The sequence below is a fragment of the Panulirus ornatus genome, chromosome 38 (assembly GCF_036320965.1).
Source record: "Panulirus ornatus isolate Po-2019 chromosome 38, ASM3632096v1, whole genome shotgun sequence".
In the NCBI taxonomy this organism is placed as follows: domain Eukaryota; kingdom Metazoa; phylum Arthropoda; class Malacostraca; order Decapoda; family Palinuridae; genus Panulirus; species Panulirus ornatus.
In genome coordinates this window covers 6899157-6922627 of record NC_092261.1, presented here as the reverse complement: position 1 = coordinate 6922627, position 23471 = coordinate 6899157, and the positions used below count along the sequence as shown (strand labels likewise).

At 38.0% G+C, this 23471-nt stretch overlaps 1 protein-coding gene across 2 annotated transcripts in view; it reads right to left on the bottom strand.

Moving 5' to 3' along the window:
• Positions 1–1934: 1934 nt before the first annotated feature.
• The window catches only part of IntS2 (integrator complex subunit 2), a 38551-nt gene continuing 17014 nt past the window's right edge, over positions 1935–23471 (bottom strand). The window contains exons 10-20 of one of the 2 annotated variants that reach the window (XM_071684570.1): positions 22728–22911; positions 21472–21650; positions 16066–16265; positions 15422–15571; positions 14653–14805; positions 12955–13132; positions 11595–11850; positions 9195–9302; positions 7356–7575; positions 6434–6607; positions 1935–3893 (exon numbers count right to left, since the gene is read on the bottom strand). In XM_071684570.1, the coding sequence (XP_071540671.1) occupies positions 3682–3893; positions 6434–6607; positions 7356–7575; positions 9195–9302; positions 11595–11850; positions 12955–13132; positions 14653–14805; positions 15422–15571; positions 16066–16265; positions 21472–21650; positions 22728–22911 (2014 nt within the window). In that variant the 3' untranslated portion in view covers positions 1935–3681. Of the gene's footprint in view, positions 3894–6433; positions 6608–7355; positions 7576–9194; positions 9303–11579; positions 11851–12954; positions 13133–14652; positions 14806–15421; positions 15572–16065; positions 16266–21471; positions 21651–22727; positions 22912–23471 lie in introns of both variants that reach the window. The other variant, XM_071684569.1, reaches the window with a different exon arrangement.

Here is a 23471-nt window from a genome sequence, read left to right as displayed (position 1 = left end):
TAATGCTCAAGAATAAAAAAAAGGGCCAGTGAAATCCTTTGTTTTGTAACGTTTAACTGCAGATGCCAAATACCTCTAGGGATGCAAGGATTGAGAAAAAGAGATCAGTAACACGTCACACAATAATACATCTAATCAACATTAGCAAAGGTGTGAAGCTATGAGAGTAGCTACCGGTGGTGCAGAAGTAAGGACAGTGATGAGGCAGGAGCAATGTCCGTCCGAGTCCCAAGGTGCTACTGTAAGATGGGTGAGGTACTGGACGGGGACCTGTGGTACTACGGCAAGGACAAGATGTTGTCAAGGTTTTGTGGTGCTCCTGCAAGTGGGATGGGATACTTTTGGGGCTCAGCAGTGTTGCTAAAAGTGGGCTGAGCTTGCTTGGGGCTCCTTTAGGAAAGAGGCATATTTGAGCCCTGTGTAACTCATGATGTGTAGGTTGGTATGGTGATCAAAGCTTGAGTACCAATATGGTACTGCTGCTGAATAGGGCTGAAATCATCGGTGTTGTTCTTTTTGTTATTGCTAAATTACTGGTCAGCACGACCTAAGGAAATTCATGGCTTAACAAGTTTCATAATTAGGTACAGTAGTCATGTTCTCTTTTCATAAAGGTTGTTCTACTTGTGAAGTTGAATAGGCAATCTTGCATCACATAGTCCCCAAGTCGTTCCTGATCAGAGTCGCTATTGTGATAATCATCATGCTCTCAACAACAGCACAGTTAATTCGCTGTCCCATCCCGCATCTCTAAGACTTTTCTCATGACTTACACGAATCTCTGATCTTGAACATACAGCCAGTTTGTGTTCACAAGATTTCTGTTGAGCCTACTGACATTCTCATATCCATGGGCCCTGCCTGTTCAAGATTATATACATACTTTTTGGACTATGAAATGAAGTCCAGCAGCTCCACTTTACATCAAATATGCTAATCAGGGTCTTCCTGTTACAGTTCTACCTGATATTTTAGTATCTAGTTTCTTCTTTGTGGAGCATCTGCAGCACCTTTTCAAGCAATTCTGAGATTACAGACTCTAGATGAAATCCATCATGTGTTTGGACCTTCTGCCATCATGTTCAAAATGCACTCCACTCTCTTCCTCGCCCTTGTTTGAACAACTTGGAATTTTATAACCAAGCAAGTTGTCTGTCCTAGGGTCAATGTAGACATCTGGTATTCAGTCCAGTCTTGTCTCCAGTGCTAGACACTTTCAACAGTTTCCTCTTCTCACAGTTTCACTGTGATGTATGTCAGTATTGTGTAATGTCATTCCCCATTACATGGTGACTGCTACCTTTTGACCTGTGATGACCCTTAATACAGAGGACCCCAAGCAATACAAATGCTTGCTGAGTCAACTGCTCATGCCTGCTCCCTTGGTTTGGTGTACCTTCTACTTTTTTCATGCACAAAAGTTGTCAGTCTGAACCAATTGATCAACCAAAATCTACCACACAGATTGTAAGAACTTCAGTAAACACAAAAATACCACCACCATCATTATCTACTTCCCTGTTCTTCTTCTTGGGTGTTTCTACCAGCACCAATTGTCCAACCAACTTTGTTCCCACTGATGGAATCCCAGTGTCATACCTGCTATAATAAATGCCCCTGTGCTGACTGTCCCTACACCAGTTAAACCTTTTTAATACCTACTGCTTTTTGTCCCATAAGGTCCTTAACCTTCACCATCATATTTGTTCCTGCCATCCTCTTTGTTGCACCAGCCTCTCTAGGGGCAACCATCGCCAAATTGTCATGCATGGGATATCAACCTTCCTTCTGTACTTCTAATGCCTGTGTGATAAAAATAATAATAAATGATAGTTTAATGAATTAACTGAAGCCTGAGTCTGAAAATATACAGGGAAAATACATTGTTATTGAGTGGGGCAATAAAAGTAGGAGGGAAATTAAAAAAAAAAAAAGTCTTTACACATATATTGGCATGTTAATGTACATTTTTGCAGTGACCGAAATGGTATGGACAAAATGTAACCCATCATGCTCAGCTCAGGTGAGAGGAAAATATGGTAAAAAATTAATAAAGAAATGATTCATAGCTCCTCTGGTATCCGTAAACCTGACTTTTAAAGGTAAGAAGGATATGGGAGGAGGGATATTCAAAATGGCTGGGAAGGAGCTACTCTTGGTACAGTTGTGGTGCCAAACTGTAACTTGGGAATGAGAAACCTCAGGTAGCAGAAAACGAAAGTGGTGAGGACGTTTCAGTAGCTTCTTCCCAAACTGCTGGATGAGGGCCACATGATGGCTAGAGAGAGTTAAAGGGGGCCAATGTGTTGAGCAACTCATTGGTAGTAATGTTGATATTGCCTGAGTATATACCTTGAAAGGCTGAGCTGAAGTCTGTCCCAAATTTCTTCCTGAATGTGGGGTTGAGAGCTCTAGCTCCAACCCAGGCTGTTGCTAAACATAAATACTTATGTTTATAGCCATTTCATATGTGGTGGGTATGGCAGTGGGAATGGATGAAGGCAGCATGCAAGAATATGTACATGAGTATATATGTATATGTCTGAGTATGTATATGTATGTATACGTTGAAATGTATAGGTATGTATATGTGCATGTGTGGGCGTTTATGTATATACATGTGTATGTGGGTGGGTTGGGCCATTCTTTCGTCTGTTTCCTTGTGCTACCTCGCTATTGCAGGAGACAACAACAAAGTATAATAAATAAATAAATAAAAAGCCTTGTAAGCAATGTCTTGAAAGGACGTCTCTATCTCTGGTGGGGTTAGATGTTTGGTGAATGCCTTCCTTCTTGTAGAAAAATATAAGCTATAGTGAATTCCTCTATCACTGCCCCTGCAACTGTTAGGAATAACAATCCCTGCTCTCTGTTTCCTCCTTATACAAAATTCAGAAGTATTTGGATTGAGAAATAGTGTGGTGCTTATAATAACTGGTTTAGAGATTGTGACTTAGGTACAAAAAAAGAAATTCACAGAAGAGGAAAGACCGAAACAACTCGTGACTGTTCTCCTTCAGAGCGAGACAAGTGTTAAGTGTTAATTCCTGTCTTATCATTGAAGAAAACAATAAGGTCTCTGAATTGGCATTGAATTAGCATTTGAAGACCAGATCCATCACTCCCTCAACAAGACCAGGCTTATTGAATGTTCCTCAAGAAAGGGAGAGGTATACAAAGGATACATCAGCAAACTTGAAATAAGTCCTCCTCAATAGTAGATAACAAGGAGGAAACTTCAAGATACAAACTGGTTAACACAAACTAATATTTCACCTGGTTTAGTTATACATCCTTTTATTCAGAAAACCAAGGCCTAGTTAATCACAGTAACAAACTTATAAAGATATGTTTGTCCAGATATTTGAGAGTATCCTTCACACATAGTGTACCTTGGATACTGGGACTGCCACATCAAAATTGCACTATCCTGTGACAGGTCATAGGGAAGTGTCTCCACAGTATGTTGTCCAGTTGAATGAAAAAATATATTGTAAATAAGACAATTTATAAAAAATCTTTTATTCTACATATAAATTCATAGAGACAAAGTTTTATTCACATAAGGCATACAAGAGCATTCACTTTTCTTGGTAAAGGTACTATTCATAACAAATAAAAAAGATTATAACTAGTTTTTAATGCAAATTGTAATATTATACATCCTTTTTGACATATAACTTAGTAAAGGTGATGAGTCATTGTGCTCTCTACAACCAACTTCTTAAAAGCTGCAATTATATGGGCATAGAGACCATCTTCTTGGGGAACTCTACGGGTAAGGTGTTTGTGGGGAGTCTTGGGAGAACTACCTGAGGGAATACACTCCTCATAATCCATCTTATGCCCCTCCAGATCTTCAATCTTTTCTTCATCAAGAGCATCCAGAAATGCTGAAAAAGAATTATGATGTACTATAAATGACCACTGTATATCTCTCCCACAAAAAAATAGCTTCATTTTGATAATGAAATTCATATCTTAGTATAACATAACTTTTGATGTCTAACTTACATATAATGAATATAGTAAATATTACATGTTCAGTGCATAAAAGATTTCATGACTGGTGACATGAATGTAAGAACTGTAATATCAATGATGGTCAAGTTCTGATGCTCTGATCAGTAACCTGTGAACCTTTATCATTTGAAATATTAACTGCAATCCTTGATCTCTTGTAACATTAATCATCAAAGAAATGCCTTCTTATTCTTAATCCTTGTAGGATAATGGTCTAATGAATATGGAATATATTTAGCTTATTGCAGCTTGTTATTTGTTAGTTCCATTGTTCTCATCAACTTATATGTAAATAGCAGAAATTTCATGATATTCACCATAGGAATAACCAAAAGTGCAGCCACAATTTTTCTTAGTAAGGAGCCCAATACCAAATTTATATTTGTTAAATGCCTTTATATTACTTCTATTCTATGTGCAGTGAGAAGTCTTCAAAAGAATGAACATTTTCAGTGAGAGAGATTTTACAGTTTCATAAATGCAAAAGATTCCCTGTCATATTCAAACTCAATATTGAACCACTTTTTTTCCTAGGGGAATGGCAGTACTATCTGATCCCATCACCTCTGTCTATGCCTCTGAGTATCGGATAGTTTTCACAGAATCCTCAGACAGCAACCTATCAAATATTCTTTCACAGATACATCATTAAAACACTACTCTCTTCCCTAATCCTCTTCATTCTAAACTATAATATTTCTTGGGCCAAATGAACCACTCATCAATGGTCCTCACCCAAATCTACATCCAAGTTTGCAACATACAAATACTGACCAAACAACACATCATTACAATCCTATATTTTCTTCATAAAAGAAAAAAGTGACATGATAGTAACTGAGGCTGAATATGGATGACAAATATACAGGAAATCAATATCAAGCATATTATTGGAAAGATGCTTCTGTAGGGCATTAAGTGTACAGAATTATCAAAAGCTTATCTTGAGCTGTTTTTCCATGAAATAGAATGATGTATAATAACAGAAAACTTAACTTACTAAAATACAATTTTTACAATATAATGATTATTTTTCTTTCAAAGCTGTTACTAAACTATAGTACACAAGAAAGGGTTTCAGTTTTCTTATTCTTGAAAAGTTCAATACTAAATCAATAAATTAACAAAAAATTTTACATAAAGAATAGTAAAAAATATCAAATAGATGTAAAATATAAAAGGTATCCATAATATTCTGAAATAAAGGTGGCACTCAAGGATGCACTTTATATCAACAAGAATCTTTTTTCTTTATTATTATTTTACTTTGTCGCTGTCTCCTGCGTTAGCGAGGTTGCGCAAGGAAACAGACAAAAGAATGGCCCAACCCACCCACATACACATGTATATACATACACATCCACACGCTTCTCACCTCCCACGCTTCTCATGCCACAAGCATCTTTTGTGCAAGCCATCACTGCTTCCCTAAATACATCCCATTCCTCCCCCACTCCCCTTACATCCTTTGTTCTCACCTTTTACCATTCTGTACTCAGTCTCTCCTGGTACTTCCTCACACAAGTCTCCTTCCCAAGCTCACTTACTCTCACCACTCTCTTCACCCCCAACATTCTCTCTTCTTTTCTGAAAACCTCTACAAATCTTCACCTTTGCCTCCACAAGATAATGATCAGACATCCCTCCAGTTGCACCTCTCAGCACATTAACATCTAAAAGTCCCTCTTTTGCGCGCCTATCAATTAACACGTAATCCAATAACACTCTCTGGCCATCTCTCCTACTTACATATGTATACTTATGTATATCTCTTTTTAAACCAGGTATTCCCAGTCACCAGTCCTTTTTCAGCACATAAATCTACAAGCTCTTCACCATTTCCATCTACAACACTGAACACCCAATGTGCACCAATTATTCCCTCAACTGCCACATTACTCACCTTTGCATTCAAATCACCCATGACTATAACCCGGTCTCGTGCATCAAAACTACTAAGACACTCACTCAGCTGCTCCCGAAACACTTGCCTCTAATGATCTTTCTTCTCATGCCCAGGTGCATATGCACCAATAATCTCCCATCTCTCTCCATCCACTTTCAGTTTTACCCATATCAATCTAGAATTTACTCCATCACACACTCCCACCACTCCTGTTTCAGGAGTAGTGCTACTCCTTACCTTGCTCTTGTCCTCTCACTAACCCCTGACTTTACTCCCAAGACATTCCCAAACCACTCTTCCCCTTTACCCTTGAGCTTCGTTTCACTCAGAGCCAAAACATCCAGGTTCCTTTCCTCAAACATACTACCTATCTCTCCTTTTTTCTCATCTTGGTTACATCCACACACATTTAGACACCCCAATCTGAGCCTTCGAGGAGGATGAGCACTACCCGCGTGACTCCTTCTTCTATTTCCTTCAAGAACATCTCTTAAAGTCACTTACTAATAGATTTTGGAGCTGGAGCAGCTGACAAGGCAGACTGGGCAGAAGCGACTCTTCCATACATCACCAACAAATGTAAGAGTTCATCCATAAGTGCTGGGAATGCTCTGCCAATATGAACTAATGAAGGCAGCGATGCTTCCATGATTGCAAGTCTCTCCTCCTCACCTAAGACTGTTGACATGCATATAATTACTAGGATATAGATTCTAAATGTCTGGGTTGCCTACATTTTTATATATACATCTTATACACAACTAGTATTTAACTTACATGTCACCAGTGCACAGCATATAGTAAATCTATATTTCAGCCTTTATCATAAAATACTGAATTATTCATAACATCATACAAGAAGAGTTATGGGTCTACAAACTGAAGATTTCATACAAGAAGAGTTATGGGTCTACAAACTGAAGGTTTCATACAGGAAGAGTTATGGGTCTACAAACTGAAGATTTCTTGTTCTCCTTCAGAGAAACAAATACAAAATGACTAAACCCATCAAGTTCAACCAACCTAATGATCAGAAACTAAAATACAGGTCTTTCATATGGGAGTATTGTGAACAGATAAGTGCATCAGCTCCATCTTTAATCTTCAACTGGCGATCAATCATAAAATCAATTTCACAACTTTGATAAAAATTCAGAAAGATATATCAAAACTCATATATGGACTCCACAGTCTGACTCATTTGTATGAATGTGAGGCTATATTCCATCACCCATCCTGAATCAAGGATTGACGAATAGTCTAATATTCAAACAAGATGAATAACCTTGAGCAGTTCCTAAAAGATTTACCAAGATATATGCAAGCTTATGGATAACTAAATCTCAGGTTTTCAAATCAAGCCACTGTTCAATGGTGTGTGTTAATGTACTGAAAAGAGATAAATCAAATGTTAGTAAACACTTACCTGAGAGAAGAGTAGCCAATGTATTGATTCCTAATCTTGAAATACTAAGTGTAGACGGCATAGCATTTTGGAGAGCCAGATGAGAGGTGAGCTCCACAGCAAACAACTGCTTGTCCAAATCAGGAAGTTGAAGCAGTTCTGGTATCCAGTTAAGGCCAATAGCAATATGCATGGAAGGAACACCTCGAACAACTGGCCCTAGTAACTCACCAGGGTAACCCTGAGAGGAAAAAGAAAAAAGTAATAATAACTGAGGAAAGCCAACGGGGTAATGGCAAAAAGCAGAAAAATATGAGATACAAACTGAGGATTTGAGAAAATGCTAAATGTGTGAGATGACAAGGAGGCAATGTGCTGTCAAAGGACTAAGGCTGGGAATATGAATCAGCCATGGAAAAAACCATGGAAAGGCCTGTGGGGCCTGGTTGTGAATAGTGGGGCTGTGGTTATGGTGCATAACATATGAAAGCAAAAGACAGGATGTAAGCAAATGTGACATTTTCTTTTTATGTTCCAGGTGCATCTTTGCTAATGTGGAAGGAAACAGCAAACAAATATGAGAAAAAAATGACATTTATGGATGTGGGAAAAGTAAGCATATAACAAGTGTGACAGCAATTCTCCGTGGAAGGTGCTATGAATAAGTGGCCTGGGAGGAAAGCTATTAGAAGCAATGAATTTATATCAAGATGGTAAGGTTCGAATCCTAGCAGAAAGAAAGAAGGGTGAATGATGCCTGGTGAAGGTGAGTCTATATCAAGGGTGTAAGATGGCATTATGACTGTTTAACCTGTATATGGTTGAGGAGGTGAAGGAGGTGAATGTGAGGTTTTTAGAGAGAGGGCCGGGTCTGCAATCACCTAGGAGTGGGAATGGGCCTGGAAGGTGAGTCTGTTCTCGTTAGCAGATGGCAAGGCTATAGTGGTTCTGAGTAATCGAGGCCTACACATACAGGAGGGTGCTCAGTGTGCATGGTATAGAGAATATTGGAGTGTTATGCTGTCAGTGGGCTGAACCAGGGCATACGAAGCAGTCAGGGAAGACCTAAATAAGGGCTGTGGAGTATGTTGGGAAGTGGGGGCTCTGGGTGTAGTGCATTATAAATGACAGCCATAGAGTGGATGTGAGCAAATGAGGTCATGCTTCATATGTTCCTGGTGTAACCTCGTTAAAGCAGAGAGTGGTGAAAAAGTATAAACAAAAAAAATGCACAAAAACCTTGTTTATTAAAACTTAAAGCCTCTAGTAAAATCAAATAATTGTGATTGAATTTGAAAATATTGTTCTAAGAGGATACCAAAAAAAAATACTTGAGTGCCACGCCAGAGAGATGGAGGATGTAATATATATTTTACCAGCTAATAAATATTTTACCAAGTGAAAAAGAAACACAATGGGAGTAAACATCGAAACCTTAAAAAGAAAATTTGATGTATGGTTATTCAATGAACCAGATCAACCAAGAGGTGATGCTCACAAAAGAAGAGTAGCTACAAAAGAAAACAGCTAAACAACTACCAACAAGATATGTAGTGAGCACTAAGTTCTAGCCCTACCTCAGGGAAAATCTTGTCATGTATACACTTAGGTAAAGAACCTATGAAGTTCCATGACTATTCATCAAAAAGTGGATGAGAACTGAACTCAGAAGTAAAAATGCATGCACAAATATGGACATGGATACAGGGTAGTAAAATATTTCTACTTCACACAGAAAAACCATACACTACTTTTGTTCACTTTCCATCAATCTACACATCTAAATATATAGCATATATGACACAAATATTGAATGACACAAAAAATGAGCACATCAACAAAAAAAATTCATACACCTACTTGAAAGTGAACCAACTTGGCTAAGGTTGTATCCTTGAGAAATGCCTGATGGATGTATGAACAGACAATACTTCTTATCTCTTGTAAAGCCAATGCACCTGCACCATCCTGAATTATTAAAGAAAAATCACATTGAGCTCTTTAATTCTGTATGCTGCAATCATCAATATCATCATCAATTAGTACACATCCTTGCATTCCTAGTTTGCTAAACTACTGTTCTTTAATAAGTAAAACATGTACACAATCAAAAACAAACATAAATTAAAAAGTGCTGAGTTCTCTTTAAATAAGAATCATTACATCATTTATTAGAGAAATCAGAAAAAGCAGTTTCCATCATAATCTGAACCCTACCAACAGTAAGCTATTTCAAAATGGGAAGAGTGAAAACTAATGAGAAAGTGAACCATACTTGCAATTGCACATGAATATCATACTCTTGTGGCAAAATCAAGGATCTAAAAGAAGCATCTAACTTGTTACAAGGAATATCTAGTTTTTTCTTCAAATTACTCTGCATTTAACAAGAAGTAAGAGGAAGATTTACTCTTTGGCTATGATTTAAGAAAACCTGGTTAGGGAAAAATTTCTCTCAAGCTTTAAAACATTTCTTGACCACAGCTGATGCTACACATGAAATGGGAATGGGAACAGGTCTATTCCAACCGAGTCTTTATAAGAGTTAAGTCCAACTATAACGGAAACAGTTCTACAATATTTCTGAGTCAGAGGGTTAACAAGTTCTAAATTCAATATTTTCAAAATATTTGATTTCCTATATATGTCACCTGACACAGCTGGCAGTTTACTCTCCAAAACTCTTTATCCTCTCTCCATAAACTATCTCCTTGGTACTATTTAAACATGTCCCTTCATATTCATGCATCTGTATACTGTATGTCCCTCCTAATCCCTCCCTCATCTATCCTCTTTTTACTGTTCCTCAAAACCTCTCTCTTGCTATATTTGCCTCCTTATACATATATCAATCAAATGTCTTCTATTTCTTTATCTACACAGCCTAATAATATCACTACCTGACACACCACTTGTTTCTCTATCAAAGCCAATTCTCATTCTTCCAATAAGTGGCTTCCTTGTTTCTCACATTCTTCATCCTTAAACAACTTGTCTCCTCTACCAAATTCTTAACACTGTCCCAAAATTTGTCCTTACACTCAATTGTGTTCTGAATATTGACTTAGCATCAAGTTTACTGTGTCCTTGTAGAGCCTATTTATCTCATTATATCAACCTCTCAATTTTAACCCCACCTTCAACCCTGCTCTCTTTATCATTGCTCTACATCATTCTTGAGGTACCATTCAAGTAACCTACTGGACATAGTTTTATGAAAAACCCAAAGCCTTTCTTCACTCAATGTCCACCACATATTCTCTCATTTCACATTGTAACCCTAATCAAACTGTCCACAACTGCTTTTTCTCTGCCTAAATAAACATGTTAGATATATATAACTCACACTCTATACCAAAGGCAAAAAAATTCTCTTTTAACAATCCTTTCATCCTCTTACTTCTAGCCTCCCATTCCCGCCCCTCTCAGCCACTTTCATCAACACACAAAGGATATGTGAGCAATATTCTTTCTCCCTTATCCCAGGGTTATCTGACACAGTTGCAGATAATGTAATAAAAATCAATGCCAACTACAAAACATGTGAAGCAAGCTGGATGGTACAATGCCTACTAGCTGGATAGAAATTTCGAATAAGTTGACATGTTAGATGCAACAAAATGTACAGTCAGTCAACATATTGTATGGTGCATCAATGCAAACCACTTTCATGTATATGTGCTCATGTCAGTTACCTGAAGTTTAAGACGCTAATTTTATTCTTTTCATACACATTCACCTTTTCCCGCATTAGTGAGGTAGCATCAAGAACACATGACTGAGCTGAGGGAAAAAATCTAAATATCATGGTATTGTCTCAATCAATGATTCATATCTCTGTAAGCCCTTAAATGTTTCCAAAAGCCTTTGGTACATATAAATACTGACATTATCCAACTATTCATCCATCATCTATCTCCATTCCTATTTACATGATACAAATTACAAACATACAGCCAAGTATTTTTTAAGAGAATTAATTTGCTGACCAGAAGTCCCAAAACCCTATCTCACAGGCAGGCAAAGGGCAGGGACCCAAATCCCCCCTAAAAATAATAATAATTTTTTCTCTCACACTAAGAAATTACCCCTCCTTTATGTCTTTCCACTAGGATAGACAAAATCCTGATCATTAGACATTCCCTTGGAAAAAGGCATATCATCATTGGAGAATCTAACATACTTAGCAACTCACACACTAAAAAAGTTTATCTTCAGCTACAATCGGGAAAAAATTTCACTTACAGAAAGATTTCCCACCTTATCTTGGTCTTTCATTAGGCATGCTTCTAGCAGGATCTGCACAGCAGCACTTTCTTGGGTCAAAATAAGAGCACCTCGTAACTTTTCTCTTTCTTCTTCTAAGGCCTGTGGTGAGGTGCTGTTATTTCCCCCGGAGAGACAGTGGGAGGTGCTCACGACAGGAGTGCTCTGCATTTGCTGTGAGAGGAAGGTGCGAGAAGACAGCAGGTACACTTGTAGCATGTATATCACCAGCTGAAGAAGAGGTGCACACCTGTGGATAAAAGTGTATATCACAGTGTGCTATAAGAATTTTACTGTTTCAGTAACTTTTTCAAGCTGAGGTCTACTGCGACTGGAGATTTCAATGCATGCCAAGGAGAGTGACTGAAATCCTTACAGAAAGATGGTGAGGGGATGAAGTCTTCAAATTTTCCATTATTAATCCTCATTTTTTTTTTTTCATACTATTTGCCATTTCCCGCATTAGCGAGGTAGCGTTAAGAACAGAGGACTGGGCCTTTGAGGGAATATCCTCTCCTGGCCCTCTTCTCTGTTCCTTCTTTTGGAAAAAAAAAAAAAAAAAAAAAAAAAAAAAAAAAATCCTATGTGTGCTCAAAAAATCTATTTTTCTTTTTATGAAATGGGCATTGACATTAAAAAGTAAGAAGGATAATGAGAAAGTTATAACAAATACCTTTGTCCTGATCAGATTCCCTGCTTAATGAGGGCTAACGGAGGGATGTGCTTGAAGTGTCTGAGAGTTCTCAATAAGAATTGAGGACATGCAGGGAAATTTATTTGTTTCTTTATTTCATGGCCTATTCTTATATTATAAACAGGCACAGCACTAGTAATAAATAACATGAAAATATATTAAAATTCCAAACTATATGTGCTACAAATGAGTAATGAGGAAGACTGGCTGGTACATGCAGAGAGATGCTGAATTTTGTTGTTGTTAATATTGGCTTCACACCCTAAATTCATACACATGCTCAGCATTGGCAAAGAGTAAAATGAACATATTTGGAAATACTATACCATACATGCTGAAAATAGGTGTGAGGGAAATTGATTGGCATGTGAGGGGAGGTTATCAGACATACAAATATTCTGACTCTTTATCTATCGTTTCACCATAGTCCTTAACCACTTAAGGATCACATAAAGAGAATATGAGAGGCAGTTTTTATGTAAAACACAAAACAATTATTCCTTTGGCATTTTCATTTGACATATATCTATAGCTAATATATACTAATTCTTTGGTATCTTCATTCAACAAATATTTATCCCTAATATATATGTTTATATGTTCTTTAAACATATAAAAAGACAGAAACAAGACCTAATTAACATAGCTTAATTCACATACCTATAAACCTTTTCATCACACCGAAGTACATATAGGGGGTCCAGAATTATATCATCCTCAGTGAGTGTCTTTCTTGACCTACACTGAAGTTCCTCTGGTAAGAGCCCCTCCACGGTCATAGCCCACAAGCGTCGAGGAAACAGTGAATTGAGCCGCATCCAAACTTGTCGGTATGTATCTAAAAATCAAAAGCACAATTATGGTTACAATAAAATATGTGACAAATCAATTTATACTCCTTGCATGCATAGCAAAAATGGTTTCCTAAACAATACCAGTCCAAAAGATTTTCAAATGATTTGTCATATGAAAATGAAGTAATTTATTGTAAGTGCTTCAGTATATGGCCTAAGAGAGAAACTGTGATGGTTATATGAAATATAGTTTAATATTAGTCTTTCAGTCCAATGGGCAGAGCTCCCCCTCATGCACTTATAAGACACAACTGGGAGTAAGGTTATTATAAGCCTCCTCGTGTTACCCTAGTGTATTACTGGAAAGGTAGTCGGGACATGGTACTGAAGAAAAACTGGTTTATCCCTGTTTCCTCCACTAATGACTAGAGGATATGGACTGACCCATTCCTGTCTATCTATCAAGGATAAGAACTGACCTCCTCCTATCTATCTATCTATTGTCGATGCCTCTTCCCTTTGGAAACTCCCACAAGGGGATGGACACAACAAAAGTCTCTGTAACTACCGAACTTCAGTGCCTATTCCTACACTTTTATAAAGGATATTTTTTCTCCATAACTGGTGAATTTTAGTGCCTGTTCCTACACTTCTATAAAGGATAAAGATCCCATCAAGCACTACTGCAGATGGCTAAGACTTTAATAACATTCTAGTGGGATTCTGACATGGGAGAGGGGGGCCTCAATTCCAATGAAATGGCCTTCCATTCCCAAAATAATCCACCACTATATCACTGACATACTTGCCAGGGGACAGAGACTTTAAAGAAATAACGATGACTAAGAATCACCTCTCAAAGTCCCGAAGATGACTCCAGAAGTAAAATTATCCTGGATAACAAGATCCTTACAGCACACTAAGATATCTAGATACAAAACATGCATCATGGGTTACCTGAAAGACAAGAGCTCTAGGAAAAAATAAAACTCTTAGAAGGGATATAGTATTCTTGGTGAGAACCAGGGTCAAAGAGGTTCAACTAGTTATATCTCTTCTTGTTTGCTTAGCCTATAAAAATCTCTCAGCTTGGTTCCCACCTCGAAAATCACATAAATATAATCATAAAAAAAAGGCAAAAACATCGCATGAAAGGTAAAGAAACCCTAACCAAAGGTACCATGAAAACAAGCTCTTCTATATACATACTAATGGAGCAGGTTACAAGAACATTCTTCTCACCTACTAGGTTATTAAAGTACATGGGACCTTTTAATTATTCTACTAGGATATCAGGTTTATGAAGCATTTTCAACCAAAACACTATTACTTGACAACTATGCAAATGATATCAATAGATAATGTAGTTATCAAGTCTACTTTAACATCTGGCATGATTAGAAAATGCTTGTAATTAAAAAGTCAAGGTTATATCCCCATATGGGCATATGCCTAATCCATCTTTTTTCTTTTGTTTTATGAGGAACCATTCAGTGATATGAGTAATCTCACAAAGTCTCATTGAAATATAACTTAATTTAAAAAGGTTCATTGAATTACTTACCTAAAACCTTACGTGGTACTCCCGGCTGTAAAAGGCACTTCATGGAAGCAGTGATAGGAGCAGCCAATGGCCATAGTTGATGAGGAGGCATTCTCATTAAGCGATCAAGTAACACCAGCAGTCTACCAGGCTTGTCTGCTGCATCTTCCATAGCTATGGGAACAATTGTAATCTGAATATAACTTTCATCAACACTAGACAGAGAAGCCACTTGACTAACTGAGGATTTATGCACTACTTGCCATCATGGGTGATGATGAACATCACCTATGACAGCAGACAAAAAGATATGATCAAATAACTGCAGACAATATCTTCAAGTACTGCAACTATGCCTAAAGCCTTAGCCTATGGACAGTGTAGTACACGAAATGAACAAGCAAGTGAATAAGAGTTCTCTGTGCTATAAATGTGAACAATATGCATAAAGTGCTTGGAAACAATCAATGGCAAAAGAAGAAAACCTATATATAAAGACATGGATAGATTAGGTTTCACTCAACAACTGGATTAAGCTGAGAATGAGGAATGAAAAATGGAACATACAGAGATAAATCTAAATCAAGAAACTATTTTCTTTACATAAATGTGATGGTGATGTATACATATACTGGTTTTGCATCCTGTTGGAACTATTAACAAGACAGCCAATATCTAAATATCAAAACAAAATGTACATTCCTCTGTCAAGTGACAGAGTACCCAAAATCTCCCCCTCTAAGAACATTCTACATATTACCACCAGTACGAAAACTGAAGAGTAACAAACCTCTAGTGACAGACAGAGGATCCAGGGCAACTCTTGGTGGTAAGATACCAAGGCGTGAATCAGCAGAGGGACTTTGGTAAAGCCAGTCTTCCACCAAACAAAGTTGTGGATAGTGACTTACCAACAACTTTACCAGAGGGGAAAACAAACCTAAGAGATGAAATCATTATCAAAATACAGATTACAAAAACAGTACCTTTGAATTTCTAAAAGTTCTAAATTTAGGTAGTCTTCAAATATGATTTCAAATTGTAGTTTCTGTGCCTAAAGTGTAAAAGAAATGTAATGCTGCTTACTATGTCACAAAACAATATCAGCTTAAAAATCATACTGTGGCACTATTTCTTCTAGATGAGGTATATGAAATACCATACATGAAAATAAACCTTAGATAAATCTGAGAGCACTGAGGAATGTGTGGAAAAAAAGGTCATTATCTGGGAGGGAAAAAATAGGTCTGCTTCAAGGTATAGTAGTCCCAGAGATGTTATATGGATGCAAGGCATGGATTCCAGACATCCAAACCATTTCAAAAAGGAGCACATGAGATATAAGCAAAATTCTTGTCGTTTTCAGAGAATGATTTAATATTCTTTCTTATATGACAGCATCACAAAAGTAGCTAAGAGTCCATACCAACACACCTGCATATAACCTTTGTTCCTTTTGTGCATGTGAAAGTAAATATCTGATGGGAAGCTGAGTAAACAGATGCGGGGAGTAGGAATGTACACGGCGACTGTTGGCAAGTAGCTGGTGTGTGTTGTTCAATCGCACATCCTCATACAGCAACAAGTAGTACAGCAACAACAATTGGGAAGTCATCACAGAAGCAACAGACACACTGAAATAGGAAAAATATAGTTCAGTGAATGCTGTATCAAGTAAGGGAATAGTCAGAATGTTAAAACTCCTAAGACTGACTAGCACAACCTTTATCTTTATTTCTTTTTTCATTTTCAAGATACAAAAAGGCTTTTCTTAGTCAAATCATTCAAGTTATGTAAACAAAACAAAAACGTGAATGTGAATCAACAACATAACACAGAATGAAATATAAAGTAACTTGATAAATCAGCATAAAAACAACCTGTGTTATTGGAAAATGTAGGTTTTGAAGTAAATCAAAAACAAATCTAATGAAGGCAGAGTGCTAAGAACAAAAGAGAGACCATTTCCTTGCATGAGGTTTAGAAGACCATTTCACTTCCTAAATAAGGTGCATCCACTGTGATTTTATTCTCTTTAACCACTACAACATGAACAAATCCAGCTAATGCTCATTCATGAATGTTGAATGATACTAACAGCAATCCACCCAGTATTATGATGTCACTGCAGAAATGCATGAGGTACCTCCCGACGCACATCATCTCTCGACCTCAGATCCTGAAATGCAACAGTGCTCCACTGATCAAGATATGAGACTTGCCATCCATCATGACTAATGGGATAAACATCCATAAGTTGCTCACAATATATAGCTCTCAGAGATAAAGGTTCCATGAATCAGACACTCCCTTCCCCCAGGACTGAGTTGTGATAGCTGCTTGTCTACCAAAAGGTCAATCAAGGGCAACAACAAAAATCAAAGAAAACAGAAGTGTGACTAGTTGAAATTAATCCCAAGGTTGGCATTCCCCTAAGGTACAAACAACACAATTCTAGTCCCAATTTAAGAGCAAATCCTTCTCCCTGGGGAATAATCCTCTAAAACAACAGAAAAAAACAACACAAACTTATGGAAAAGTCAATTGCATGGAGAAGAGGAGAACATCTGCAGTAATGGAAAGTGCTAGGGCTCCTCAATAGTACATAAAGCAATAATAATCACTTCATACATAATAAGTGAATGTTGGGGTGAAGAAGGTGGTGAGAGTAAGTGAGCTTGGGAAGGAGACCTGTGTGGGGAAGTACCAGGAGAGACTGTGTACAGAATGGAAAAAGGTGACAACAATGGAAGTAAGGGGAGTGGGGGAGGAATGGGATGTATTTAGGGAATCAGTGATGGATTGCGCAAAAGATGCTTGTGGCATGAGAAGAGTGGGAGGTGGGCTGTTTAGAAAGGGTAGTGAGTGGTGGGATGAAGAAGTAAGAGTATTAGTGAAAGAGAAGAGAGAGGCATTTGGACGATTTTTGCAGGGAAAAAATGCAATTGAGTGGGAGAAGTATAAAAGAAAGAGACAGGAGGTCAAGAGAAAGGTGCAAGAGGTGAAAAAAAGGGCAAATGAGAGTTGGGGTGAGAGACTATCAGTAAATTTTAGGGAGAATAAAAAGATGTTCTGGAAGGAGGTAAATAGGGTGCGTAAGACAAGGGAGCAAATGGGAACTTCAGTGAAGGGCGCAAATGGGGAGGTGATAACAAGTAGCGGTGATGTGAGAAGGAGATGGAATGAGTATTTTGAAGGTTTGTTGAATGTGTCTGATGACAGAGTGGCAGATATAGGGTGTTTTGGTCGAGGTGGTGTGCAAAGTGAGAGGGTTAGGGAAAATGATTTGGTAAACAGAGAAGAGGTAGTAAAAGCTTTGCGGAAGATGAAAGCCGGCAAGGCAGCAGGTTTGGATGGTATTGCAGTGGAATTTATTAAAAAAGGGGGTGACTGTATTGTTGACTGGTTGGTAAGGTTATTTAATGTATGTATGACTCATGGTGAGGTGCCTGAGGATTGGCGGAATGCGTGCATAGTGCCATTGTACAAAGGCAAAGGGGATAAGAGTGAGTGCTCAAATTACAGAGGTATAAGTTTGTTGAGTATTCCTGGTAAATTATATGGGAGGGTATTGATCGAGAGGGTGAAGGCATGTACAGAGCATCAGATTGGGGAAGAGCAGTGCGGTTTCAGAAGTGGTAGAGGATGTGTGGATCAGGTGTTTGCTTTGAAGAATGTATGTGAGAAATACTTAGAAAAGCAAATGGATTTGTATGTAGCATTTATGGATCTGGAGAAGGCATATGATAGAGTTGATAGAGATGCTCTGTGGAAGGTATTAAGAATATATGGTGTGGGAGGCAAGTTGTTAGAAGCAGTGAAAAGTTTTTATCGAGGATGTAAGGCATGTGTACGTGTAGGAAGAGAGGAAAGTGATTGGTTCTCAGTGAATGTAGGTTTGCGGCAGGGGTGTGTGATGTCTCCATGGTTGTTTAATTTGTTTATGGATGGGGTTGTAAGGGAGGTAAATGCAAGAGTCCTGGAAAGAGGGGCAAGTATGAAGTCTGTTGGGGATGAGAGAGCTTGGGAAGTGAGTCAGTTGTTGTTCGCTGATGATACAGCGCTGGTGGCTGATTCATGTGAGAAACTGCAGAAGTTGGTGACTGAGTTTGGTAAAGTGTGTGGAAGAAGAAAGTTGAGAGTAAATGTGAATAAGAGCAAGGTTATTAGGTACAGTAGGGGTGAGGGTCAAGTCAATTGGGAGGTGAGTTTGAATGGAGAAAAACTGGAGGAAGTGAAGTGTTTTAGATATCTGGGAGTGGATCTGTCAGCGGATGGAACCATGGAAGCGGAAGTGGATCATAGGGTGGGGGAGGGGGCGAAAATTTTGGGAGCCTTGAAAAATGTGTGGAAGTCGAGAACATTATCTCGGAAAGCGAAAATGGGTATGTTTGAGGGAATAGTGGTTCCAACAATGTTGTATGGTTGCGAGGCGTGGGCTATGGATAGAGGTGTGCGCAGGAGGATGGATGTGCTGGAAATGAGATGTTTGAGGACAATGTGTGGTGTGAGGTGGTTTGATCGAGTAAGTAACGTAAGGGTAAGAGAGATGTGTGGAAATAAAAAGAGCGTGGTTGAGAGAGCAGAAGAGGGTGTTTTGAAATGGTTTGGGCACATGGAGAGAATGAGTGAGGAGAGATTGACCAAGAGGATATATGTGTCGGAGGTGGAGGGAACGAGGAGAAGAGGGAGACCAAATTGGAGGTGGAAAGATGGAGTGAAAAAGATTTTGTGTGATCGGGGCCTGAACATGCAGGAGGGTGAAAGGAGGGCAAGGAATAGAGTGAATTGGAGTCATGTGGTATACAGGGGTTGACGTGCTGTCAGTGGATTGAATCAAGGCATGTGAAGCGTCTGGGGTAAACCATGGAAAGCTGTGTAGGTATGTATATTTGCGTGTGTGGACGTGTGTATGTACATGTGTATGGGGGGGGGGGAGGTTGGGCCATTTCTTTCGTCTGTTTCCTTGCGCTACCTCGCAAACGCGGGAGACAGCGACAAAGTATTAAAAAAAAAAAAAAAAAAAAAAAAAAAAAAAAAAAAAATATGTATATTGTACTCAACAGACTAAAGTACACTTAGAGTACTCCACAATCTTAAAAATTATAAAAGATACTAATCCACAGAAGGGTGCAAAAAACAGGTAAGAAACGGAAGATTGGTACAAGATTTCTAGTGTGCATGCAAACCACAAGAATTCTAAACTGCTGGGCAGATCAATTCCCCTGTAGAAAATTGGTCACTGAAGTCATCCTGGTGGACTCTGATTGGTTGAGGGTAGGTATGAAACAAGTGTGCTGTTGCTATCACAAGATACTGGTTAGCAATGGGTTGAGAAAACTTGTGCTACCCCACCATTTAGACAGAATATTAGGTGCAAACCCTAAAATTATCCAAGAGATATCTCAGTGTTCATGGGACAAACCAGGAGGAGAGAAATCAGTGAAACATGAGCTGTTTGTGAATATTAAAATCTGGCTACTAGGATGAAGATATATCTCCATAAAAGATTCTTTAGCATTAATGAAAGCAACAATTTGTTTCTTCAAGACAGATAAGCACAGAAGAACCATCTACTATGACTCAAAATAAAAGATGCCTGTCTTATTGTCTTCAGCAAAGCATGATAATTCCTGGCACTATATAAGGTTACATAATATCTAGTGTAATGCATGACAGAACTGGTGATCAAATTCACTTCAATCCACAAGCAAGTACAACTTAGCGGCTCTGCACTGTAGAGGTGACCCTCTCATTATTTTGTTTTTAAGAAAAGTAAGTAGAAATTAATTAGGATATCACAAGTATTTGTAAACCTGACTCTTAAAGGAATAATGGTTAAATGAAGGAGGAATGATAAAAGAAGGAAGAAAATTCCAAAGCTTAGTTGTTCAAGGAAAGACAGGCATTATAACAACCAACCGTCGAGTAGTCAGTCTAGACACAAAAACTGTGAGAAGCAGCAGCCAGATGTGTACTACAGGTCCAAATCCTTAGGGAATTGAATGTATACAAGCAGCTCATAAAAACAATGGCCAAATCAATATCTACAAAAGAGAACAGCTACATTATGTTGTATGGAAAGAGACTATCGAAGAGAGGTGATGCCAGGAGAATTACTGAAATGGAAAGCTATACAATCTTTCCTCAAAATTGATCATTCAATATACGTGGCTGCAGTTCAATAACAATCTAGCAAAACAGTCTTCCTACTTTCTCACCAGGTTCAGATAAAAAGCTTTAACAGTAATAAAATAAGACTAAAAATGATGTTCTTCCTCAGCAAGGGGTGCTAAAAAAAATGTATGCCATGGGTCCAAGTCTTGAGGATGGGACACAAACAGACACCTCACATGAGAAGTGACAAAAAAATACTTAAAGACCAGAAAGGAGGCAATATCACGGGAGTGTAAAGGTATGGCTAAGAAAGGTGACAAGAGGATAAATAAGTTGGAATACTACTGACTCCACTGGCTAAAAGAGAAATGGAAGAACTACCCCAAATATGTAATAAGTACTCCATACTGGGGGCAAACGAGACTGCCAGTGTATATGGAACAGAGAAAAGTAATTGTGGGAAACTATCCAGTACCCCCAGCTTTTAAGATACAGGTTTTGAGACGTTCAATGTGTCAGTTTCCACAACATACTGAAGGTTATGATTACATTTAACATACAACTGTGTTCTGAAATTAGAAAGTACAAAAGACAACAGATTTAGGAAAGAGTTAAAGGTAATACTGCATTATGGCACTGTTGAGTTTAACCAGATTACTGTTTCCCGAATCAAATAAACAATTAAAATTAGTAAAACAAATAACAATACATAAAGTAACCTACCCATTGCTAGATGAAGATGTATGATGACCCAATTGTGTTGATATGATGGATGGTGATGGCATAATGTGCCCTAAAGATGGACTGGACACAGCAAGAGATTTTTCACGAAGAAGTGACCGTTTTGTGCATACACTCCTGAAGGGTGCTGCAAGAGGCTTTGTGACTGGCCCTGAGTTGTGCTAAACCAAGAAAAAATGAATTATAGGTAAAATCATTTATCAAATCAAAAGCAGTGAAGTACAACAATATTACAAATACTCAGAATATAATCAAAATGGATTGACAAACCCAAGTACATATATGTTTTTTCTAATACATGCTTGATACTTCCCACATGAGTGAGGTAGCATCAAGAACAGATGACTGAGCCTTATAGGGAAAATTCTTCTTGTTAAGTCCATTGACAGCATATCATCCCCTGTATGTCATATCATTCCAATTCACTATATCCCATGCATGCTGTAAACCCTTGTACATGTTCAGGCCCAATGCAATCAAAACCTTTTTCACTCCATCCTTCCATCTCCAACAGGATCTTCTTCTCCTTATCCCCTCCACTTGTGACACATATACCCTTTGTCAACCTAAACCTTTTTCACTCCATCCTTCCATCTCCAACAGGATCTTCTTCTCCTTATAACCTCCACTTGTGACACATATACCCTTTGTCAACCTATCTTCAAATATTCTCTACAAAGCTCAAACTATTTCAACATATCTTCAGCTCTTAAGCATACTCTTCTTATTAACACACCTCTCTCGTACCTAATAATATCTTACTCGATCAAACCTCAGCATACCATATATTTATGCTCAAACATTTCACTTTCAACACATTCATCCTCTTTCATACATTCTCATCTGTAGTCCACGCCTTGCATATGTAATACTTGTGGGACTACTATACCTCCACACATGTCCATCTTTGCCCTCCCAGATCATGACCTCTCTCTCTCCCCACACATTCCTTAATGCTCCAAAGACCTTTGCTTCCTCACCCATCTTGACTCACTTCAGCTCTCATGGTTCTATTTACAAACATATCCACTCCTAAGTATCTAAACCATGTTCATACTACCAATGTAAAGCTTTGTAAGGGGTCTATTGAACTGCGCCTCATAATCAGTCACATTGTTACTCATAATCTTTTAGAATTCAGTTAATAACAGACTAAAAGTATTCCAAATAATGCTTATGTTTCATGATCTCCATACAATATGATGCATAAATAAATACTGAAAGCACTTTTTCATTACCACAGGCGATTTCTCTGTAAATATGGACTGCGAGAATACAGCTGTTATTTCATCTTCTGAGATTGGCTCATTAAAGGTATCAGACAAACCACCTTTACTGGCTGGTAAGATGATGGTATTCACATAAACTTCAATCAACTGTGGCATGACTGGGTGCAGTGGAGTGGAAGATGCACAGATCTGGCTGTAACAGTCACAAAAAAAATCTATGTATTAAACATACTCATGTCAATAGTTCAGAAATCTGTTAAAAACAATGAATCTAATTCCATCCTATCTATGCCTATTCACTAGCATTTTCCAATCTTGCCTGGTGGGTTTGTCCTCCAATTTTCCATAACTCTATTTGCACATGGGTATCAGAGTTATGTCAATAACTGCTTAAACATGGTAGGAAAAAATAAAAGTATCATGATTCCCTCTTTTGTGCAAAGGCTACATATTATAGAGGAAAAATAAGGTGGCCAACATCTGCAACCCTACAGTTTAACCACTAGGATTATACATTATTTGGTATGTAAAGTTCTGATCCAGGCCCACCATTATAAACTTGGAGTCAGCTGGGATGATTGTTTTTAAAACAGTTAAGGTGGTCTAGGCAACTAAATGCCAATTTATGGCCATCTTATAAAGTCCATTAATTTTCCTGTTTTTCATAATCAATTCAGGATCAATTTCTATGAAAGATTCCTGGCCTTAACCAGCAACTTTCTAAAGGTTCCTGCAGCCCAAGGTTGTACTACT